Below are 18118 nucleotides of genomic sequence, written 5' to 3' on the forward strand. Positions count from 1 at the left end.
TTCCAGGTCGAGGGACCCGCAAGCCGTGGCGGCGGATGCCCTAGTGACTCCGTGGGTGTTCCAGTCGGTGTACGTGTTTCCTCCACTTCCACTCATTCCAAGAGTTCTAAAACTCATAAGGAAAACAAGAGTTCTGGGAATCCTCATTGCTCCAGACTGGCCAAGACGGGCTTGGTATGCGGATCTTCTGGATCTACTGCTAGAAGAGCAGAGGCCTCTTCCTCTTTGGGAGGACCTGCTACAGTAGGGGCCGTTCGCCTATCAAGACTTACCATGGCTATGTTTGACGGCATGGAGGTTGAACACCAGATATTAGCTCGGAAGGGCATTCCGAACAAGGTTATTCCTACCCTGATACAGTCTAAACATTACCATCGTATTTGTAAAAAATATGTATCTTGGTGTGGGTCCAAGAAGTTTCCTACGGTGGAGTTTCAACTGGGACAGTTTCTCCTCTTCCTGCAAGCAGGTGTGGATATGGGTCTGAGGTTGGGATCTGTAAAGGTCCAGATTTCGGCCCTATCCATTTTCTTCCAGAAACAGTTGGCTTCCCTTCCTGAGGTTCAGACTTTTCTGAAAGGGGTTCTGCACATCCAGCCTCCCTTTGTACCGCCTACGGTGCCCTGGGATCTTAACGTGGTGTTGCAGTTTCTCCAATCAGATTGGTTTGAACCTCTGCCGGAGGTTGAGGTCAAGTTTCTCACGTAGAAGGCTGTCACTTTGTTGTCCTTAGTTTCTGCTAGACGTGTGTCAGAGTTGGGGCTTTATCTTGTAAGAGCCCCTACTTCATCTTCCATGAAGATAGAGCTGAGCTCCGGACACGTCAGCAGTTTCTTTCAAAGGTTGTGTCCGCATTTCATATCAACCAAACTATTGTGGTGCCAGTGGCTACTGACTCCTCAATCTCATCAAAGCCCTTGTATGTTGTAACGGCTCTGAAAATTTATGTGAAGAGGACTGCTCGTCACAGAAAATCAGACTCTCTGTTCGTCTTGTATGATCTCAAGAAACTTGGGTGTCCTGCTTCTAAGCAGACAATATCTCGCTGGATCAGGTTCACTATCCAGCATGCGTATTCTACGGCAGGATTGCCATGTTAAGGCCCACTCTAGTCGTAAGGTGGGTTCTTCCTGGGCGGCTGCCCGGGATGTCTCGGCTGTACAGCTTTGCCTAGCGGCTACTTGGTCTGGGTCGAACATGTTTGCAAAGTTCTACAAGTTCAATACTTTGGCCTCTGAGGACCTGAAGTTTGGTCAATCAGTTCTGCAGGAGCGTCTGCGCTCTCCCTCCAGTTCTGGGAGCTTTGGTACATCCCCATGGTACTAATGTGGACGTAAAATAGGATTTTAATTACCTACCGGTAAATAATTTTCTCGTAATCCGTAGAGGATGCTGGGCGCCCGCCCAGCACTTCGTTATCCTGCAGTGGTTACTTAGTTCAGTACTGCTTAGCTCCTAGTTACGTACTGTTTTGTTACTTGGTAAGTAATCTTGTTCAACCGTTGCTGATGTTTCAAGCTAGTTAGCTTGGTTTGCCTTGTGTTTGAGCTGGTGTGAATCTCGCCACTATCTGTGTAAATTCCTTCTCTCGAAGTTGTCCGTCTCCTCGGGTACAGTTTCTAGACTGAGTCTGGTAGGAGGGGCACAGAGGGAGGAGCCAGCCCACACTCTCAAACTCTTAAAGTTCCAATGGCTCCTAGTGGACCCGTCTATACCCCATGGTACTAATGTGGACCCCAGCATCCTCTACGGACTACGAGAAAAGGATTTACCGGTAGGTAATTAAAATCCTATTTTCCTGCCATTTCCAGTGTGAAATGGCACCTGAAATCACGAGGGAGGGAATTACATGCAATTCAAAAAATGTGATATAGATTTTTTAGATCTGAGAACTTGGCGGGATGACCTGAGTGGGCTCTTGGTTCGACTCGAACCCCCAAAGCAGCCAGAGCAGGCACTTTTTTCGTCTAGGGAACCTAAAGTTCAGGTGGGTTCGGTTTTCAACAAAACCAAACTGCTCATCTATCCAAAACACACAAAATTCGGTCTTTAGATCCAAGATCAGAACTTGGCAAGATGACTAGGGATGGGACTCGGTTTGATTCTGAACACCAAAGTGGCCCGAGCTGAGACTCGGTTCGACTTGGAACACCAAAGTTTGGGTGTGTTTGGTTTTCAGCAAAACTGAACCACTCATCTCTAGTAATTAGTAGTGATGAGCGGGTTCGGTTCCTCGGAATCCGAACCCCCCGAACTTCAGCCTTTTTACACGGATCCGAGGCAGACTCGGATCTTCCCGCCTTGCTCGGCTAACCCGAGAAGCGCCCGAACGTCATCATCCCGCTGTCGGATTCTCGCGAGGCTCGGATTCTATCGCGAGACTCGGATTCTATATAAGGAGCCGCGCGTCGCCGCCATTTTCACACGTGCATTGAGATTCATAGGGAGAGGACGTGGCTGGCGTCCTCTCCATTTAGATTAGAAGAGAGAGAGTGAGAGTGAGACACTTGATTTACTGGAGCTTAGGAGTACTCAGAGAGTGCAGAGTTTACTAGTGACTGACCAGTGACCACCAGTGCAGTTTTATTATATTATTATTTAATATAATCCGTTCTCTGCCTGAAAAAAAACGATACACAGTGACACAGTAACAGTATACCATATCTGTGCTCAGCCTCAGTGTGCTGCATCATCTATCTATATCTGACTGTGCTGAGTGCTCAGTGCTCACACAGCTTAATTGTGGGGGAGACTGGGGAGCAGTAGCAGGAGTACATATTATTTAACAGTGCACACTTTTGCTGCCAGAGTGCCACTGCCAGTGTGACTGACCAGTGACCACACTGACCACCAGTATATTGTGATTGTCTGCCTGAAAAAGTTAAACACTCGTCGTGTGGTGTTTTTATTCTATAAACGCATTCTGCTGACAGTGTCCAGCAGGTCCGTCATTAATTATATAATATATATATATAAATTATATATAAGTTAGTGAGCTCAAGAAAAGGGGGCGTAGACTGGAAAGACGATGGAGGAAGACTAATCTAGTGGATGACAAAATAAAACTAATAAAGCATAACGAAGAATATCAATCGACAATCACTTGTAAGAAATCACAGTTCCTGTCAAATGAGATCAAAGCAGCAAACAATAGGCCAGCTCAACTTTTCCGCACAGTGGAAATGCTTTGCAAGCCAGCATGCCTGCAGACTGATGAGACCCTTTCCCAGGCAAGATGCAACGAGTTTGTAAACTTCTTTGCAGATAAAATATCCACCATCCGGGCTGGAATCTCCACAGTGCCATCAAAGGAGTGCCAAACTACAAAGCCTGCCAATATAAGCTACCTGCCTTCATGGACCAGCTTTGACCCAGTGGATGTAAAGGACACTGCTGAAATTGCTCGGATTTTGCGTCCCACCACCTGTGGTCTGGACCCAGCCTCAACAAAGCTTCTAATAGGTTGTATGGATATAATTGGTCCTGTCTTTGCAAAAATTGTTCAATGCTCTTTGCAGACAGGCATTTTTCCTGGACCCCTAAAGGAAGCAATTGTTAGACCGCTTCTTAAAAAACCTAATTTAGATCCCGACTGCATGACCAACTACAGACCGGTATCAAACCTTCCTTTCCTAGGAAAGGTTATTGAGAAAGTGGTGGCAAATCAACTGGAAACCCGCCTGACAACCCATGATATTTATGATCCATTTCAATCAGGATTCAGGAGAAGACATAGCACTGAAACAGCCCTGGTGTGTGTGTTAAATGATCTTCTGATGGCAAGAGACAGAGGTGACTGTTCAATATTAATCCTTCTGGATCTCTCGGCAGCATTTGATACCGTGGACCATGGGCTTCTGATTGAGCGACTGATACATTTCTGTGGTTTGGATGGCACAGTCCTAAGCTGGTTCAAATCATTTCTCACAGGCAGGTCACAGAGAGTATCATCTGGATTATACTCATCACCACCAGTGCCATTGCCATGTGGTGTCCCACAAGGTTCTATACTATCCCCCATGCTTTTTGCAGTATACATGCTCCCACTGGGCGAAATAATCAGGCGCCATGGCCTGGTCTACCACTGCTATGCAGATGATACACAATTGTACTTGTCCTTTGCTCCGGGCACTGATAACCCAATAGCAACCCTAAATGGCTGTCTAGCTGAACTACAGGAGTGGATGAGCGCCAGCTGGCTACGACTGAACCCGGATAAAACAGAGGTCCTTATAATACGACCGCAACATCAAAGGACAGGACTGCAGCATAGCCAACCAACTGGACTTACACTCGGGGATTCAGAATTACAGACCAGTGATCGTGTGCGGAATCTTGGCGTTGTCCTGGATGGTGGCTTGACACTTAAACATCAGATATCAGCCACAATCAAATCCTCATTCTTTCACCTGAGGAACATAGCCAGAATCAAGCACTTAATTCCCTCAGATGATCTGCCAAAAGTCATTCATGCATTTGTATCATCTCGATTAGACTACTGTAATGCCCTCTACCTTGGTCTGCCAGCAAAAGAATTGCAACGCTTACAGCTGGTGCAAAACACAGCTACCAGGCTGTTAACCAACCAGCCCCGTTCTAGCCACATAACACCCATCCTCTACTCCCTTCACTGGCTGCCTGTAAGATGGCGAATCATCTTCAAGATTGGCTTACTGAGTTTCAAAGCATTACATGACCAAGGCCCAAGGTACCTGAAACAGCTTCTGACCCCATACTGCCCCACTAGATTACTGCGATCTGTAGATGAAGGACTTTTAGCTGTACCTAGAATCTACCGTAATTCATCTGGGGGTCGAGCTTTTAGTCATGCGGCTCCGACTCTATGGAACTCACTTCCCCGCACAGTGCGAGAGGCCCCAACTATAGAATCCTTCAAAAGTAGACTCAAGACTTTCCTGTTTACTCAAGCATTTCCATAGTGTCCCTTTTAGTATCTTCATGCTTCTGTATTTTATGAAAATGTACTTCATTATTTTCTGTATTATATTATGCTATATATCTGTTAAGCGCCTTGAGTCCTATTGGAGAAAGAGCGCTATATAAATAAAATTATTATTATTATTATTATTATTATTATTATTATATATACCTGTCCGGCTGCAGTAGTGATATATATATATATTTTTTATATCATTATCATCCAGTCTATATTAGCAGCAGACGCAGTACGGTAGTCCACGGCTGTAGCTACCTCTGTGTCGGCAGTCGCTCGTCCATCCATAATTGTATACCACCTACCTGTGGTGTTTTTTTTTTCTATCTTCTTGATACTAGTAGCTTACTTTAGGAGTCTGCAGTGCTGACAGTGTCCAGCAGGTCCGTCATTATAATATATACCTGTCCGGCTGCAGTAGTGATATATATATATTTTTTTTATATCATTATCATCCAGTCTATATTAGCAGCAGACGCAGTACGGTAGTCCACGGCTGTAGCTACCTCTGTGTCGGCAGTCGCTCGTCCATCCATAATTGTATACCACCTACCTGTGGTGTTTTTTTTTTTTCTATCTTCTTGATACTACTAGTAGCTTACTTTAGGAGTTTGCAGTGCTGCTGACAGTGTCCAGCAGGTCCGTCATTATATAATATATACCTGTCCGGCTGCAGTAGTGATATATATATATTTTTTATATCATTATCATCCAGTCTATATTAGCAGCAGACGCAGTACGGTAGTCCACGGCTGTAGCTACCTCTGTGTCGGCAGTCGCTCGTCCATCCATAATTGTATACCACCTACCTGTGGTGTGTTTTTTTTTTCTATCTTCTTGATACTACTAGTAGCTTACTTTAGGAGTCTGCAGTGCTGCTGACAGTGTCCAGCAGGTCCGTCATTATATAATATATACCTGTCCGGCTGCAGTAGTGATATATATATATATTTTTTATATCATTATCATCCAGTCTATATTAGCAGCAGACACAGTACGGTAGTCCACGGCTGTAGCTACCTCTGTGTCGGCAGTCGCTCGTCCATCCATAATTGTATACCACCTACCTGTGGTGTTTTTTTTTTCTTCTATCTTCTTGATAATACTAGTAGCTTACTTTAGGAGTCTGCAGTGCAGCTGACAGTGTCCAGCAGGTCCGTCATTATATAATATATACCTGTCCGGCTGCAGTAGTGATATATATATATTTTTTATATCATTATCATCCAGTCTATATTAGCAGCAGACGCAGTACGGTAGTCCACGGCTGTAGCTACCTCTGTGTCGGCAGTCGCTCGTCCATCCATAATTGTATACCACCTACCTGTGGTGGTTTTTTTTTTCTATCTTCTTGATACTACTAGTAGCTTACTGTAGGAGTCTGCAGTGCTGCTGACAGTGTCCAGCAGGTCCGTCATTGTATAATATATACCTGTCCGGCTGCAGTAGTGATATATATATATTTTTTATATCATTATCATCCAGTCTATATTAGCAGCAGACGCAGTACGGTAGTCCACGGCTGTAGCTACCTCTGTGTCGGCAGTCGCTCATCCATCCATAATTGTATACCACCTACCTGTTGTGTTTTTTTTTTCTATCTTCTTGATACTAGTAGCTTACTTTAGGAGTCTGCAGTGCTGACAGTGTCCAGCAGGTCCGTCATTATATAATATATACCTGTCCGGCTGCAGCAGTGATATATATATTTTTTATATCATTATCATCCAGTCTATATTAGCAGCAGACGCAGTACGGTAGTCCACGGCTGTAGCTACCTCTGTGTCGGCAGTCGCTCGTCCATCCATAATTGTATCCCACCTACCTGTGGTGTTTTTTTTTTTTTCTATCTTCTTGATACTAGTAGCTTACTTTAGGAGTCTGCAGTGCTGACAGTGTCCAGCAGGTCCGTCATTATATAATATATACCTGTCCGGCTGCAGTAGTGATATATATATATTTTTTATATCATTGTCATCCAGTCTATATTAGCAGCAGACGCAGTACGGTAGTCCACGGCTGTAGCTACCTCTGTGTCGGCAGTCGCTCGTCCATCCATAATTGTATACCACCTACCTGTGGTGTTTTTTTTTCTATCTTCTTGATACTACTAGTAGCTTACTTTAGGAGTCTGCAGTGCTGACAGTGTCCAGCAGGTCCGTCATTGTATAATATATACCTGTCCGGCTGCAGTAGTGATATATATATATTTTTTTATATCATTATCATCCAGTCTATATTAGCAGCAGACGCAGTACGGTAGTCCACGGCTGTAGCTACCTCTGTGTCGGCAGTCGCTCGTCCATCCATAAGTATACTAGTATCCATCCATCTCCATTGTTTACCTGAGGTGCCTTTTAGTTGTGCCTATTAAAATATGGAGAACAAAAATGTTGAGGTTCCAAAAATAGGGAAAGATCAAGATCGACTTCCACCTCGTGCTGAAGCTGCTGCCACTAGTCATGGCCGAGACTATGAAATGCCAGCAACGTCGTCTGCCAAGGCCGATGCCCAATGTCATAGTACAGAGCATGTAAAATCCAAAACACCAAATATCAGTAAAAAAAGGACTCAAAAATCTAAAATAAAATTGTCAGAGGAGAAGCGTAAACTTGCCAATATGCCATTTACCACACGGAGTGGCAAGGAACGGCTGAGGCCCTGGCCTATGTTCATGGCTAGTGGTTCAGCTTCACATGAGGATGGAAGCACTCAGCCTCTCGCTAGAAAAATGAAAAGACTCAAGCTGGCAAAAGCACAGCAAAGAACTGTGCGTTCTTCGAAATCACAAATCTACAAGGAGAGTCCAATTGTGTCGTTTGCGATGCCTGACCTTCCCAACACTGGATGTGAAGAGCATGCGCCTTCCACCATTTGCACGCCCCCTGCAAGTGCTGGAAGGAGCACCCGCAGTCCAGTTCCTGATAGTCAGATTGAAGATGTCAGTGTTGAAGTACACCAGGATGAGGAGGATATGGGTGTTGCTGGCGCTGGGGAGGAAATTGACCAGGAGGATTCTGATGGTGAGGTGGTTTGTTTAAGTCAGGCACCCGGGGAGACACCTGTTGTCCGTGGGAGGAATAGGGCCATTGACATGCCTGGTGAAAATACCAAAAAAATCAGCTCTTCGGTGTGGAAGTATTTCAACAGAAATGCGGACAACATTTGTCAAGCCGTGTGTTGCCTTTGTCAAGCTGTAATAAGTAGGGGTAAGGACGTTAACCACCTCGGAACATCCTCCCTTATACGTCACCTGCAGCGCATTCATCATAAGTCAGTGACAAGTTCAAAAACTTTGGGCGACAGCGGAAGCAGTCCACTGACCAGTAAATCCCTTCCTCTTGTAACCAAGCTCACGCAAACCACCCCACCAACTCCCTCAGTGTCAATTTCCTCCTTCCCCAGGAATGCCAATAGTCCTGCAGGCCATGTCACTGGCAATTCTGACGAGTCCTCTCCTGCCTGGGATTCCTCCGATGCATCCTTGCGTGTAACGCCTACTGCTGCTGGCGCTGCTGTTGTTGCTGCTGGGAGTCGATGGTCATCCCAGAGGGGAAGTCGTACTCGTAAGACCACTTTTACTACTTCCACCAAGCAATTGACTGTCCAACAGTCCTTTGCGAGGAAGATGAAATATCACAGCAGTCATCCTGCTGCAAAGCGGATAACTGAGGCCTTGGCATCCTGGGCGGTGAGAAACGTGGTTCCGGTATCCATCATTACTGCAGAGCCAACTAGAGACTTGTTGGAGGTACTGTGTCCCCGGTACCAAATACCATCTAGGTTCCATTTCTCTAGGCAGGCGATACCAAAAATGTACACAGACCTCAGAAAAAGACTCACCAGTGTCCTAAAAAATGCAGTTGTACCCAATGTCCACTTAACCACGGACATGTGGACAAGTGGAGCAGGGCAGGCTCAGGACTATATGACTGTGACAGCCCACTGGGTAGATGTATGGACTCCCGCCGCAAGAACAGCAGCGGCGGCACCAGTAGCAGCATCTCGCAAACGCCAACTCTTTCCTAGGCAGGCTACGCTTTGTATCACCGCTTTCCAGAATACGCACACAGCTAAAAACCTCTTACGGCAACTGAGGAAGATCATCGCAGAATGGCTTACCCCAATTGGACTCTCCTGTGGATTTGTGGCATCGGACGCCAGCAATATTGTGTGTGCATTAAATCTGGGCAAATTCCAGCACGTCCCATGTTTTGCACATACCTTGAATTTGGTGGTGCAGAATTATTTAAAAAACGAGAGGGGCGTGCAAGAGATGCTGTCGGTGGCCAGAAGAATTGCGGGACACTTTCGGCGTACAGGCACCACGTACAGAAGACTGGAGCACCACCAAAAACGCCTGAACCTGCCCTGCCATCATCTGAAGCAAGAAGTGGTAACGAGGTGGAATGCAACCCTCTATATGCTTCAGAGGTTGGAGGAGCAGCAAAAGGCCATTCAAGCCTATACAACTGACCACGATATAGGAGGTGGAATGCACCTGTCTCAAGCGCAATGGAGAATGATTTCAACGTTGTGCAAGGTTCTGCAACCTTTTGAACTTGCCACACGTGAAGTCAGTTCAGACACTGCCAGCCTGAGTCAGGTCATTCCCCTCATCAGGCTTTTGCAGAAGAAGCTGGAGACATTGAAGGTGGAGCTAACACAGAGCGATTCCGCTAGGCATGTGGGACTTGTGGATGGAGCCCTTAATTCGCTTAACAAGGATTCACAGGTGGTCAATCTGTTGAAATCAGAGCACTACATTTTGGCCACCGTGCTCGATCCTAGATTTAAAACCTACCTTGGATCTCTCTTTCCGGCAGACACAAGTCTGCTGGGGTTCAAAGAACTGCTGGTGACAAAATTGTCAAGTCAAGCGGAACGCGACCTGTCAACATCTCCTCCTTCACATTCTCCCGCAACTGGGGGTGCGAGGAAAAGGCTCAGAATTCCGAGCCCACCCGCTGGCGGTGATGCAGGGCAGTCTGGAGCGACTGCTGATGCTGACATCTGGTCCGGACTGAAGGACCTGACAACGATTACGGACATGTCGTCTACTGTCACTGCATATGATTCTCTCCCCATTGAAAGAATGGTGGAGGATTATATGAGTGACCGCATCCAAGTAGGCACGTCAGACAGTCCGTACTTATACTGGCAGGAAAAAGAGGCAATTTGGAGGCCCTTGCACAAACTGGCTTTATTCTACCTAAGTTGCCCTCCCACAAGTGTGTACTCCGAAAGAGTGTTTAGTGCCGCCGCTCACCTTGTCAGCAATCGGCGTACGAGGTTACATCCAGAAAATGTGGAGAAGATGATGTTCATTAAAATGAATTATAATCAATTCCTCCGTGGAGACATTCACCAGCAGCAATTGCCTCCACAAAGTACACAGGGAGCTGAGATGGTGGATTCCAGTGGGGACAAATTGATAATCTGTGAGGAGGGGGATGTACACGGTGATATATCGGAGGATGATGATGAGGTGGACATCTTGCCTCTGTAGAGCCAGTTTGTGCAAGGAGAGATTAATTGCTTCTTTTTTGGTGGGGGTCCAAACCAACCCGTTATTTCAGTCACAGTCGTGTGGCAGACCCTGTCACTGAAATGATGGGTTGGTTAAAGTGTGCATGTCCTGTTTATACAACATAAGGGTGGGTGGGAGGACCCAAGGACAATTCCATCTTGCACCTCTTTTTTCTTTCATTTTTCTTTGCGTCATGTGCTGTTTGGGGGGTGTTTTTTGTAAGGGCCATCCTGCGTGACACTGCAGTACCACTCCTAGATGGGCCAGGTGTTTGTGTCGGCCACTAGGGTCGCTTAGCTTAGTCACACAGCTACCTCATTGCGCCTCTTTTTTTTCTTCTTTGCGTCATGTGCTGTTTGGGGACTAGTTTTTTGAAGGGCCATCCTGCGTGACACTGCAGTGCCACTCCTAGATGGGCCAGGTGTTTGTGTCGGCCACTTGGGTCGCTTATCTTAGTCACACAGCTACCTCATTGCGCCTCTTTTTTTTCTTCTTCGCGTCATGTGCTGTTTGGGGAGTGTTTTTTGGAAGGGCCATCCTGCGTGACACTGCAGTGCCACTCCTAGATGGGCCAGGTGTTTGTGTCGGCCACTTGGGTCGCTTATCTTACTCACACAGCTACCTAATTGCGCCTCTTTTTTTCTTTGCGTCATGTGCTGTTTGGGGAGTGTTTTTTGGAAGGGCCATCCTGCGTGACACTGCAGTGCCACTCCTAGATGGGCCAGGTGTTTGTGTCGGCCACTTGGGTCGCTTATCTTACTCACACAGCTACCTAATTGCGCCTCTTTTTTTCTTTGCGTCATGTGCTGTTTGGGGAGTGTTTTTTGGAAGGGCCATCCTGCGTGACACTGCAGTGCCACTCCTAGATGGGCCAGGTGTTTGTGTCGGCCACTTGGGTCGCTGAGCTTAGTCATCCAGCGACCTCGGTGCAAATTTTAGGACTAAAAATAATATTGTGAGGTGTGAGGTGTTCAGAATAGACTGAAAATGAGTGGAAATAATGGTTATTGAGGTTAATAATACTTTGGGATCAAAATGACCCCCAAATTCTATGATTTAAGCTGTTTTTTAGGGTTTTTTGAAGAAAAAAAAAACCGAATCCAAAACACACCCGAATCTGACAAAAAAAATTCGGTGAGGTTTTGCCGAAACGCGTTCGAACCCAAAACACGGCCGTGGAACCGAACCCAAAACCAAAACACAAAACCCGAAAAATTTCCGGTGCTCATCACTAGTAATTAATAGTGATGTCCATTGACCATTGATGGTTACCAACCATCAGTGGTTTGCTACTGATGTTCTATGGATTTGCTATGGATGGCAGCAGTGTTGGACTGTGGTATGAAGGGCACACAGGTGGAATGCAGTGGTAGAGCACCATGCTTGGTTTGTGTGGTCAACCACTGGTCAACCATCACAGATGGTGTGGCCAGCATCACAGAGGCTTGAGTAGTCATTAGAGAGTGCATGATGTATTATTATTATTATTATTATTATTATCACCATGTCCATCAGTGGCCTAGCTCCACCATGTAATTGATCCTCTAACAGTGTAACAATGTATAATTTGAGTGCACAGTCTGAAACCTGACCCCTAGAGAAGGAGTGGCCCCTCAGCTATTGGGGCCCACTGGGGATTTTCCCTGTGCCTCTGTACCATGCCAGCCCTGGATGGCGGAGGTCCATCCAACACACATCACTTAGCATTGCCTTTATTCTCTGAATGGCATGTGGCACTCATAAGACCCCAGTAGTGCAGGTCGAGATTATAGCTTATGAGGGCCCCAGGGCAACAAAGTTGTGGGGTCTCCACTAAAAAAACTGACACCTCCCGTCCCAGCTCCCTATAATTCTACCCTGGATACCCTCTCCTGGAAGGGGGGATGGAGACAGGAAAGATGCAGTGATTTAGCTGTCAGACACTGAGAGCCAGGAACTAGTGACAGCTAGGAGGGGAGTCGACGCAATTTACAGACACACATGTACAGATTGGGGAAGAGATGCCAGTGAACATCACAAGTACAGTAAGTGACGGACACCGAGGGGTAACCTGCTCTTCCTGCTGCTGCCTTAGGGGTCATCTGAGACAACCCTGAGCTGCCCCCGCCTGGCTCACTGCACCCGGCTCAGTCTTCGTGCCTTGATCCTCCTCGTCTTCTTGGAGGGTGAAATGTCATGATGTCTCATTCCCCAGTCTCAGCAGCGTGGCGCCGTCACCGCTGGAGGAGTGTGGGGAGGAGATTAGCAAACCGGCACCGGGGGCAGACAAGTGTCGCCACTTGCCACAACTCGCAGTCTATCGCCTTTGGTCATTCCAGTATATAGCCAGAAACTCAAATTGGACATCATATAATGTAACCTCAATCAATGTCAATATATTTCTCCACCTCAGGGCTGCCAATTTATGATCCCAGACAAGTTGCTCTTATCAGTGCATTAGACGCATCTCTTGACCAGTTGAACAGCCAGTCCTTGGGCAGGAACCTGCTCAGAGTATCACAGACCAGAGTAATGACAGTCGTACCCTCACTACAGGTGAGCTGACTCACACATCCGTATTGTACTGGCTCCTTCTTCCGTTCACAAGCAGTCATCTGTAGGCTTCCATCCATTGCAATGCCTCTGTATTGGTTGTAGGTGGGAGATACAAAGGATGTGGGTGCGGTATTTGAAGTAACGTTGCAGTTCAGTGTAAGAGAAACCACATGCAGTAAGAACACGGCTATGAACCCCGGAGAGTGCGAATTTCGGACAGAGACATACATGGTGAGTGAGACATATGTGTTCCCGTCCTCAGCATTCACACTACTCAAGATTGGGTTGGTTGAAAAATATAATAAAGAGTCCACTTGCTATGTTATGCAAAATTTCCTAACATTGGGGGTTATTCAGAGTTCTTAGCAATCAAAAAAAGTTAGCAGTTGGGCAAACCATGCTGCACTGCAGGTGGGGCAGATGTTACATGTGGGGAGAGAGTTAGATTTGGGTGGGTTATATTGTTTCTGTGCAGGGTAAATACTGGCTGCTTAATTTCTACACTGCAATTTAGATTTCAGTTTGAACACACCCCACCCAAATCTAACTCTCTCTGCACATGTTACATCAACCCCCCCCCCCCCCCCCCCCCTCCTGCAGTGCAGCATGGTTTTGCCCAATTGCTAACTTTTTGGGTTTGCTAACAAACCTGAATAACCCCCATTGATCTTATAAAGGTTATTTTATTAGGAAGAAAATATTTTTTTTAATGTATTTACTGAACAACCAGACGGATTACCAATTTTAAATGCGGTAACTAAATATTGAATGTTCGGTTAACAGCAAACATCACAGCACAAGTTGACCGAAACAAAATTTCCAAAGATGTCAAATGAATTAACAGATTTTTTTTTCCAATGCTTTATTACCCATACTCATCACACAGTGCCGGCTCCCAAAAGCCCTAGGCCAGAGGTTCTCAAACTCGGTCCTCGGGAGCCCACACGGTGTATGTTTTGCAGGTAACACAGCAGGTGCACAGGTGTATTAATTACTCGCTGACACATTTTAAAAGGTCCACAGGTGGAGCTAATTATTTCACTTGCGATTCTGTGAATAGACCTGCAAAACATGCACTGTGTGGGCCCCCGAGGACCGAGTTTGAGAACCTCTGCCCTAGGCTTATACACTTGTGGTGCCATCTGTAATGCTGGTACACAAAAAAGCGTATGCATGATCATGACGCTCAAGGCTGCAGCCTAGTCACCCTAGAGGTTAATCGGGCACTACATCCACAAATAATACAGTGTATTTCTCAAATGGTTTGGTGCTGAAATGCCGGCGTTTGGGATGCCGGCGGTCAAAATGCTGACTGCGGCATCCTGATATCCTGATTGCTAGACTCCCGACGGGGGTCGGGAAGCAATACTGACTAACCCCCCCCCCCCCCCCTCCTTATCCCCTATCCCACCTTTCCCGCAGCCTACCAACTGATGGCCATCACCTCCTGCAGGCATTGATGAATAGAGAGAATCTTTAAATCCAGTTAAAACGGGGGGGGGGGTTTTACCAAATTTGGGAATGTTCTCCCTATTGATAAATAGGCCCCAATATTTTAATTATTCAGCCAAATTAGACAATAATTTTATGCTGAGACCAAAATTTGTCTAAAGAAAAAACTAAAGGGTGTATTTAGTTGTAAAAGCAAAAAAAACCAAAACCTCTCCCCTTCTCCACTGAGCATGTGTCGGCATATAGGGGGAACCGGAAGATCATTCTAGCTTGATAAGTATTGTAAAGGCAATTTCAGAGGCTAGAATAGTAAAATAAGATTGAAGCACATATATTTTGAAAGAAAACAAAATCTATTATTATTTGTTGTCCAGACATCTCTCAACCTTTCAAACTTGTGTGCAGGTTGAGTATCCCATATCCAAATATTCCGAAATACAGAATTTTTTTGAGTGAGATAGTGAAACCTTTGTTTTCTGATGGCTCAATGTACACAAACTTTGTTAATACACAAAGGCCCTCATTCCGAGTTGATCGCTCGTTATTTTTCATCGCATCGCAGTGAAATTTCGCTTAGTGCGCATGCGCAATAGTCGCACTGCGACTGCGCCAAGTAACTTTGCTATGAAGATAGGATTTTTACTCACGGCATTTTCTTCGCTCCGGCGATCGTAGTGTGATTGACAGGAAATGGGTGTTACTGGGCGGAAACACGGCGTTTTAGGGGCGTGTGGATGAAAACGCTACCGTTTCCGGAAAAAACGCAGGAGTGGCCGGAGAAACGGGGGAGTGTCTGAGCGAACGCTGGGTGTGTTTCTGACGTCAATCCAGGAACGACAAGCACTGAACTGATCGCACAGGCAGAGTAAGTGTGGAGCTACTCTAAAACTGCTAAGTAGTTTGTGATCGCAATAATGCGAATACATCGGTCGCAATTTTAGGATGCTAAGATACACTCCCAGTAGGCGTAGGCTTAGCGTGTGTAACTCTGCTAAATTCGCCTTGCGACCGATCAACTCGGAATGAGGGCCTAAGTTATTAAAAATATTGTATTAAATGACCTTCAGGCTGTGTGTATAAGGTGTATATGTAACATAAATGCATTCTGTGCTTAGACTTGGGTCCCATCACCATGATATCTCATTATGGTATGCAATTATTCCAAAATACGGAAAAATCCGATATCCAAAATACCTCTGGTCCCAAGCATTTTGGATAAGGGATACTCAACCTGTACTATTAAGATTCCAATAACTGACTAAATAAATGGTAAATGAATTCATATTTAATTAACAGGATAGCTGTAATTGCCCGAATGGCACATTAAAAGTTAAGGGAAATACATTATCTTTTTTTTATGTATAATTCAATCACAAAAATACATTTTTTAGTAGTAACATCACACCCCATAATTCCCTTTATGGTGCTAATATAATCCTGGACCAGGAGGAGACTCCAGGAACTTAATATTAAGACAGAGCAAAGAACTGGGGAATCCTTTTAAAAAATGTTTTTGGGGTACCCTGTAAAATAGAGGATACAAACGAACTGTGCAGATGTGAGCTGGAGTAAAAGGGGGGACAGGGAGGGTTTTATGCCATATACAGTAGAGAAGTTACCCGATTGGTTGTGATTAGCTCAAACCCTCTACAGAAGAGTATATATATATGTATATAGGAGGTCATTCCGAGTTGTTTGCTCGCAAGGCGATTTTAGCAGAGTTGCTCACGCTAAGCCGCCGCCTACTGGGAGTGAATCTTAGCTTCTTAAAATTGCGAACGAAAGATTCGCAATATTGCGATTACAAACTTCTTAGCAGTTTCGGAGTAGCTTCAGACTTACTCGGCATCTGCGATCAGTTCAGTGCTTGTCGTTCCTGGTTTGACGTCACAAACACACCCAGCGTTCGCCCAGACACTCCCCCGTTTCTCCAGCCACTCCCGCGTTTTTTCCGGAAACGGTAGCGTTTTTTCCCACACGCCCATAAAACGGCCTGTTTCCGCCCAGTAACACCCATTTCCTGTCAATCACATTACGATCGCCGGAGCGAAGAAAAAGCCGTGAGTAAAAATACTATCTTCATAGCAAAATTACTTGGCGCAGTCGCAGTGCGGACATTGCGCATGCGCACTAAGCGGAAAATCACTGCGATGCGATGAAATTTACCGAGCGAACGACTCGGAAGGAGGGCCTTATACAGTAGGTTGTCTTCAGTAGTGACTGTGCGCCTCCAGAAATGTGGACACAAATGGCGCTCGAATTTCGGATTGGTCCGCTGTGGCCTTGGGACTGACAGTTTGCATTCATTTTTACATTTTGTAGGAAACACCCTGTGAAAGTCAAGTATTAGTATCACATGGAAAATCTTTGGTATTGAAAGCTCGTTGTAACCTACGTAACGCCAGATCATCTGAATCACACAGAAGTGAAGAGGTAAGAATCCTGAGAAATATCAGTAACTGACGGACAACACTTCATATGTAATGTGTAATGTTATGGTCAGCCAATCAAGTTAGTACTTTGGGGGTAATTCAGATCTGATCGTAGATGTGCTAAATTTAGCACATCTACAATCAGTTTCTCTGACATGTGGGGGGGAAGCCCGGCACAGGGCTAGTCCACCCCGCATGTCAGGCCCTACTCCTCCACCCCCGCAAGGGTGCTAAAGCATTGCCCTGGGTCACAGCGGCTGCGTGTCACGTCACAATGCCGCCGCATTCCGCTCCCGCAACCGTCAAGACACGCCTGCGTTGTCCAGACCGCCTGTCAATCATGCAGAGGTGATCGTAGCCCTGAGATGCTGTTAGCATCTCACTGGGCTCCCGGGGTGCGTGGGCGTACTCTGCAAAGGGCTTCAGACTCCGATCGCTGCCGCTGCAGCGATCCAGTCTGAATTAGGCCCTTTATACCTGCATGTCTTGTGCAAAAAAAATAAAAAATGGATAGGGGCGTGGCTAAAAATACCTTCACCAAAATCTGTGCAGGTGACCATCGGACATGAGGAAGAACCAGCTTGGAATCTTAGCTAGGTTCTGGAGAGTTTTTAATTAAAAATATTTGCAGGAAAACTTTGCAGTGATGTTACATAGTGCTCCCGAGTTAGAAATGTAAGTACTATAAGTGCAAGGTTGGACTGGCCCACAGGGGTACAGGGGAAACCCCTGGTGGTCCCCATTGCCTGAGGACCCACATCCGCCTCTAGTGATCAGGTTCTAGACTGTGCATTTGAATGATACATTATGCACAGGACTGCGGTGTATTTTCTGTAGTGCATTGCTGTTATTATCTGGTACATTACCATGCATGTACTAGCAGCATTTATAAATTACTATATGTATTTATCAAGTGGCCCTGACCATGCACTCTCTCATTGTTAGCCAAGCCCCTGAGTTGGCTGGTCACACCCTCAAGCATGGGCCGCTACCACTGCATCCCCTTCATGCCCCAGTCCGACACTGAATAAGTGATAAACATAATGTTGGAGTCGGACAGCAAAAGTTGTTATATACTGTATGCAGGGCCAGTGTCAGGCCTGGTTTAACAGGGAACATCAGTAAATTTTGTTATCCAACACTGAGATCAGAATGCATAGTGCACTAAGATCCCATGAATAAGACCAGGTACTGTATGTGAATCATCATACTGTA

General features: G+C 45.9%; 1 protein-coding gene across 2 annotated transcripts in view; it reads left to right on the plus strand.

Moving 5' to 3' along the window:
- The window catches only part of SPP2 (secreted phosphoprotein 2), a 37058-nt gene that overhangs the window by 4704 nt on the left and 14236 nt on the right, over window positions 1-18118 (plus strand). For both annotated transcript variants that reach the window (XM_063933239.1, XM_063933240.1), the window contains exons 2-4: window positions 12872-13019; window positions 13122-13250; window positions 16794-16904. In XM_063933239.1, the coding sequence (XP_063789309.1) occupies window positions 12872-13019; window positions 13122-13250; window positions 16794-16904 (388 nt within the window). The remainder of the gene's footprint in view (window positions 1-12871; window positions 13020-13121; window positions 13251-16793; window positions 16905-18118) is intronic.

This window comes from Pseudophryne corroboree, chromosome 7 (genome assembly GCF_028390025.1).
Source record: "Pseudophryne corroboree isolate aPseCor3 chromosome 7, aPseCor3.hap2, whole genome shotgun sequence".
In the NCBI taxonomy this organism is placed as follows: domain Eukaryota; kingdom Metazoa; phylum Chordata; class Amphibia; order Anura; family Myobatrachidae; genus Pseudophryne; species Pseudophryne corroboree.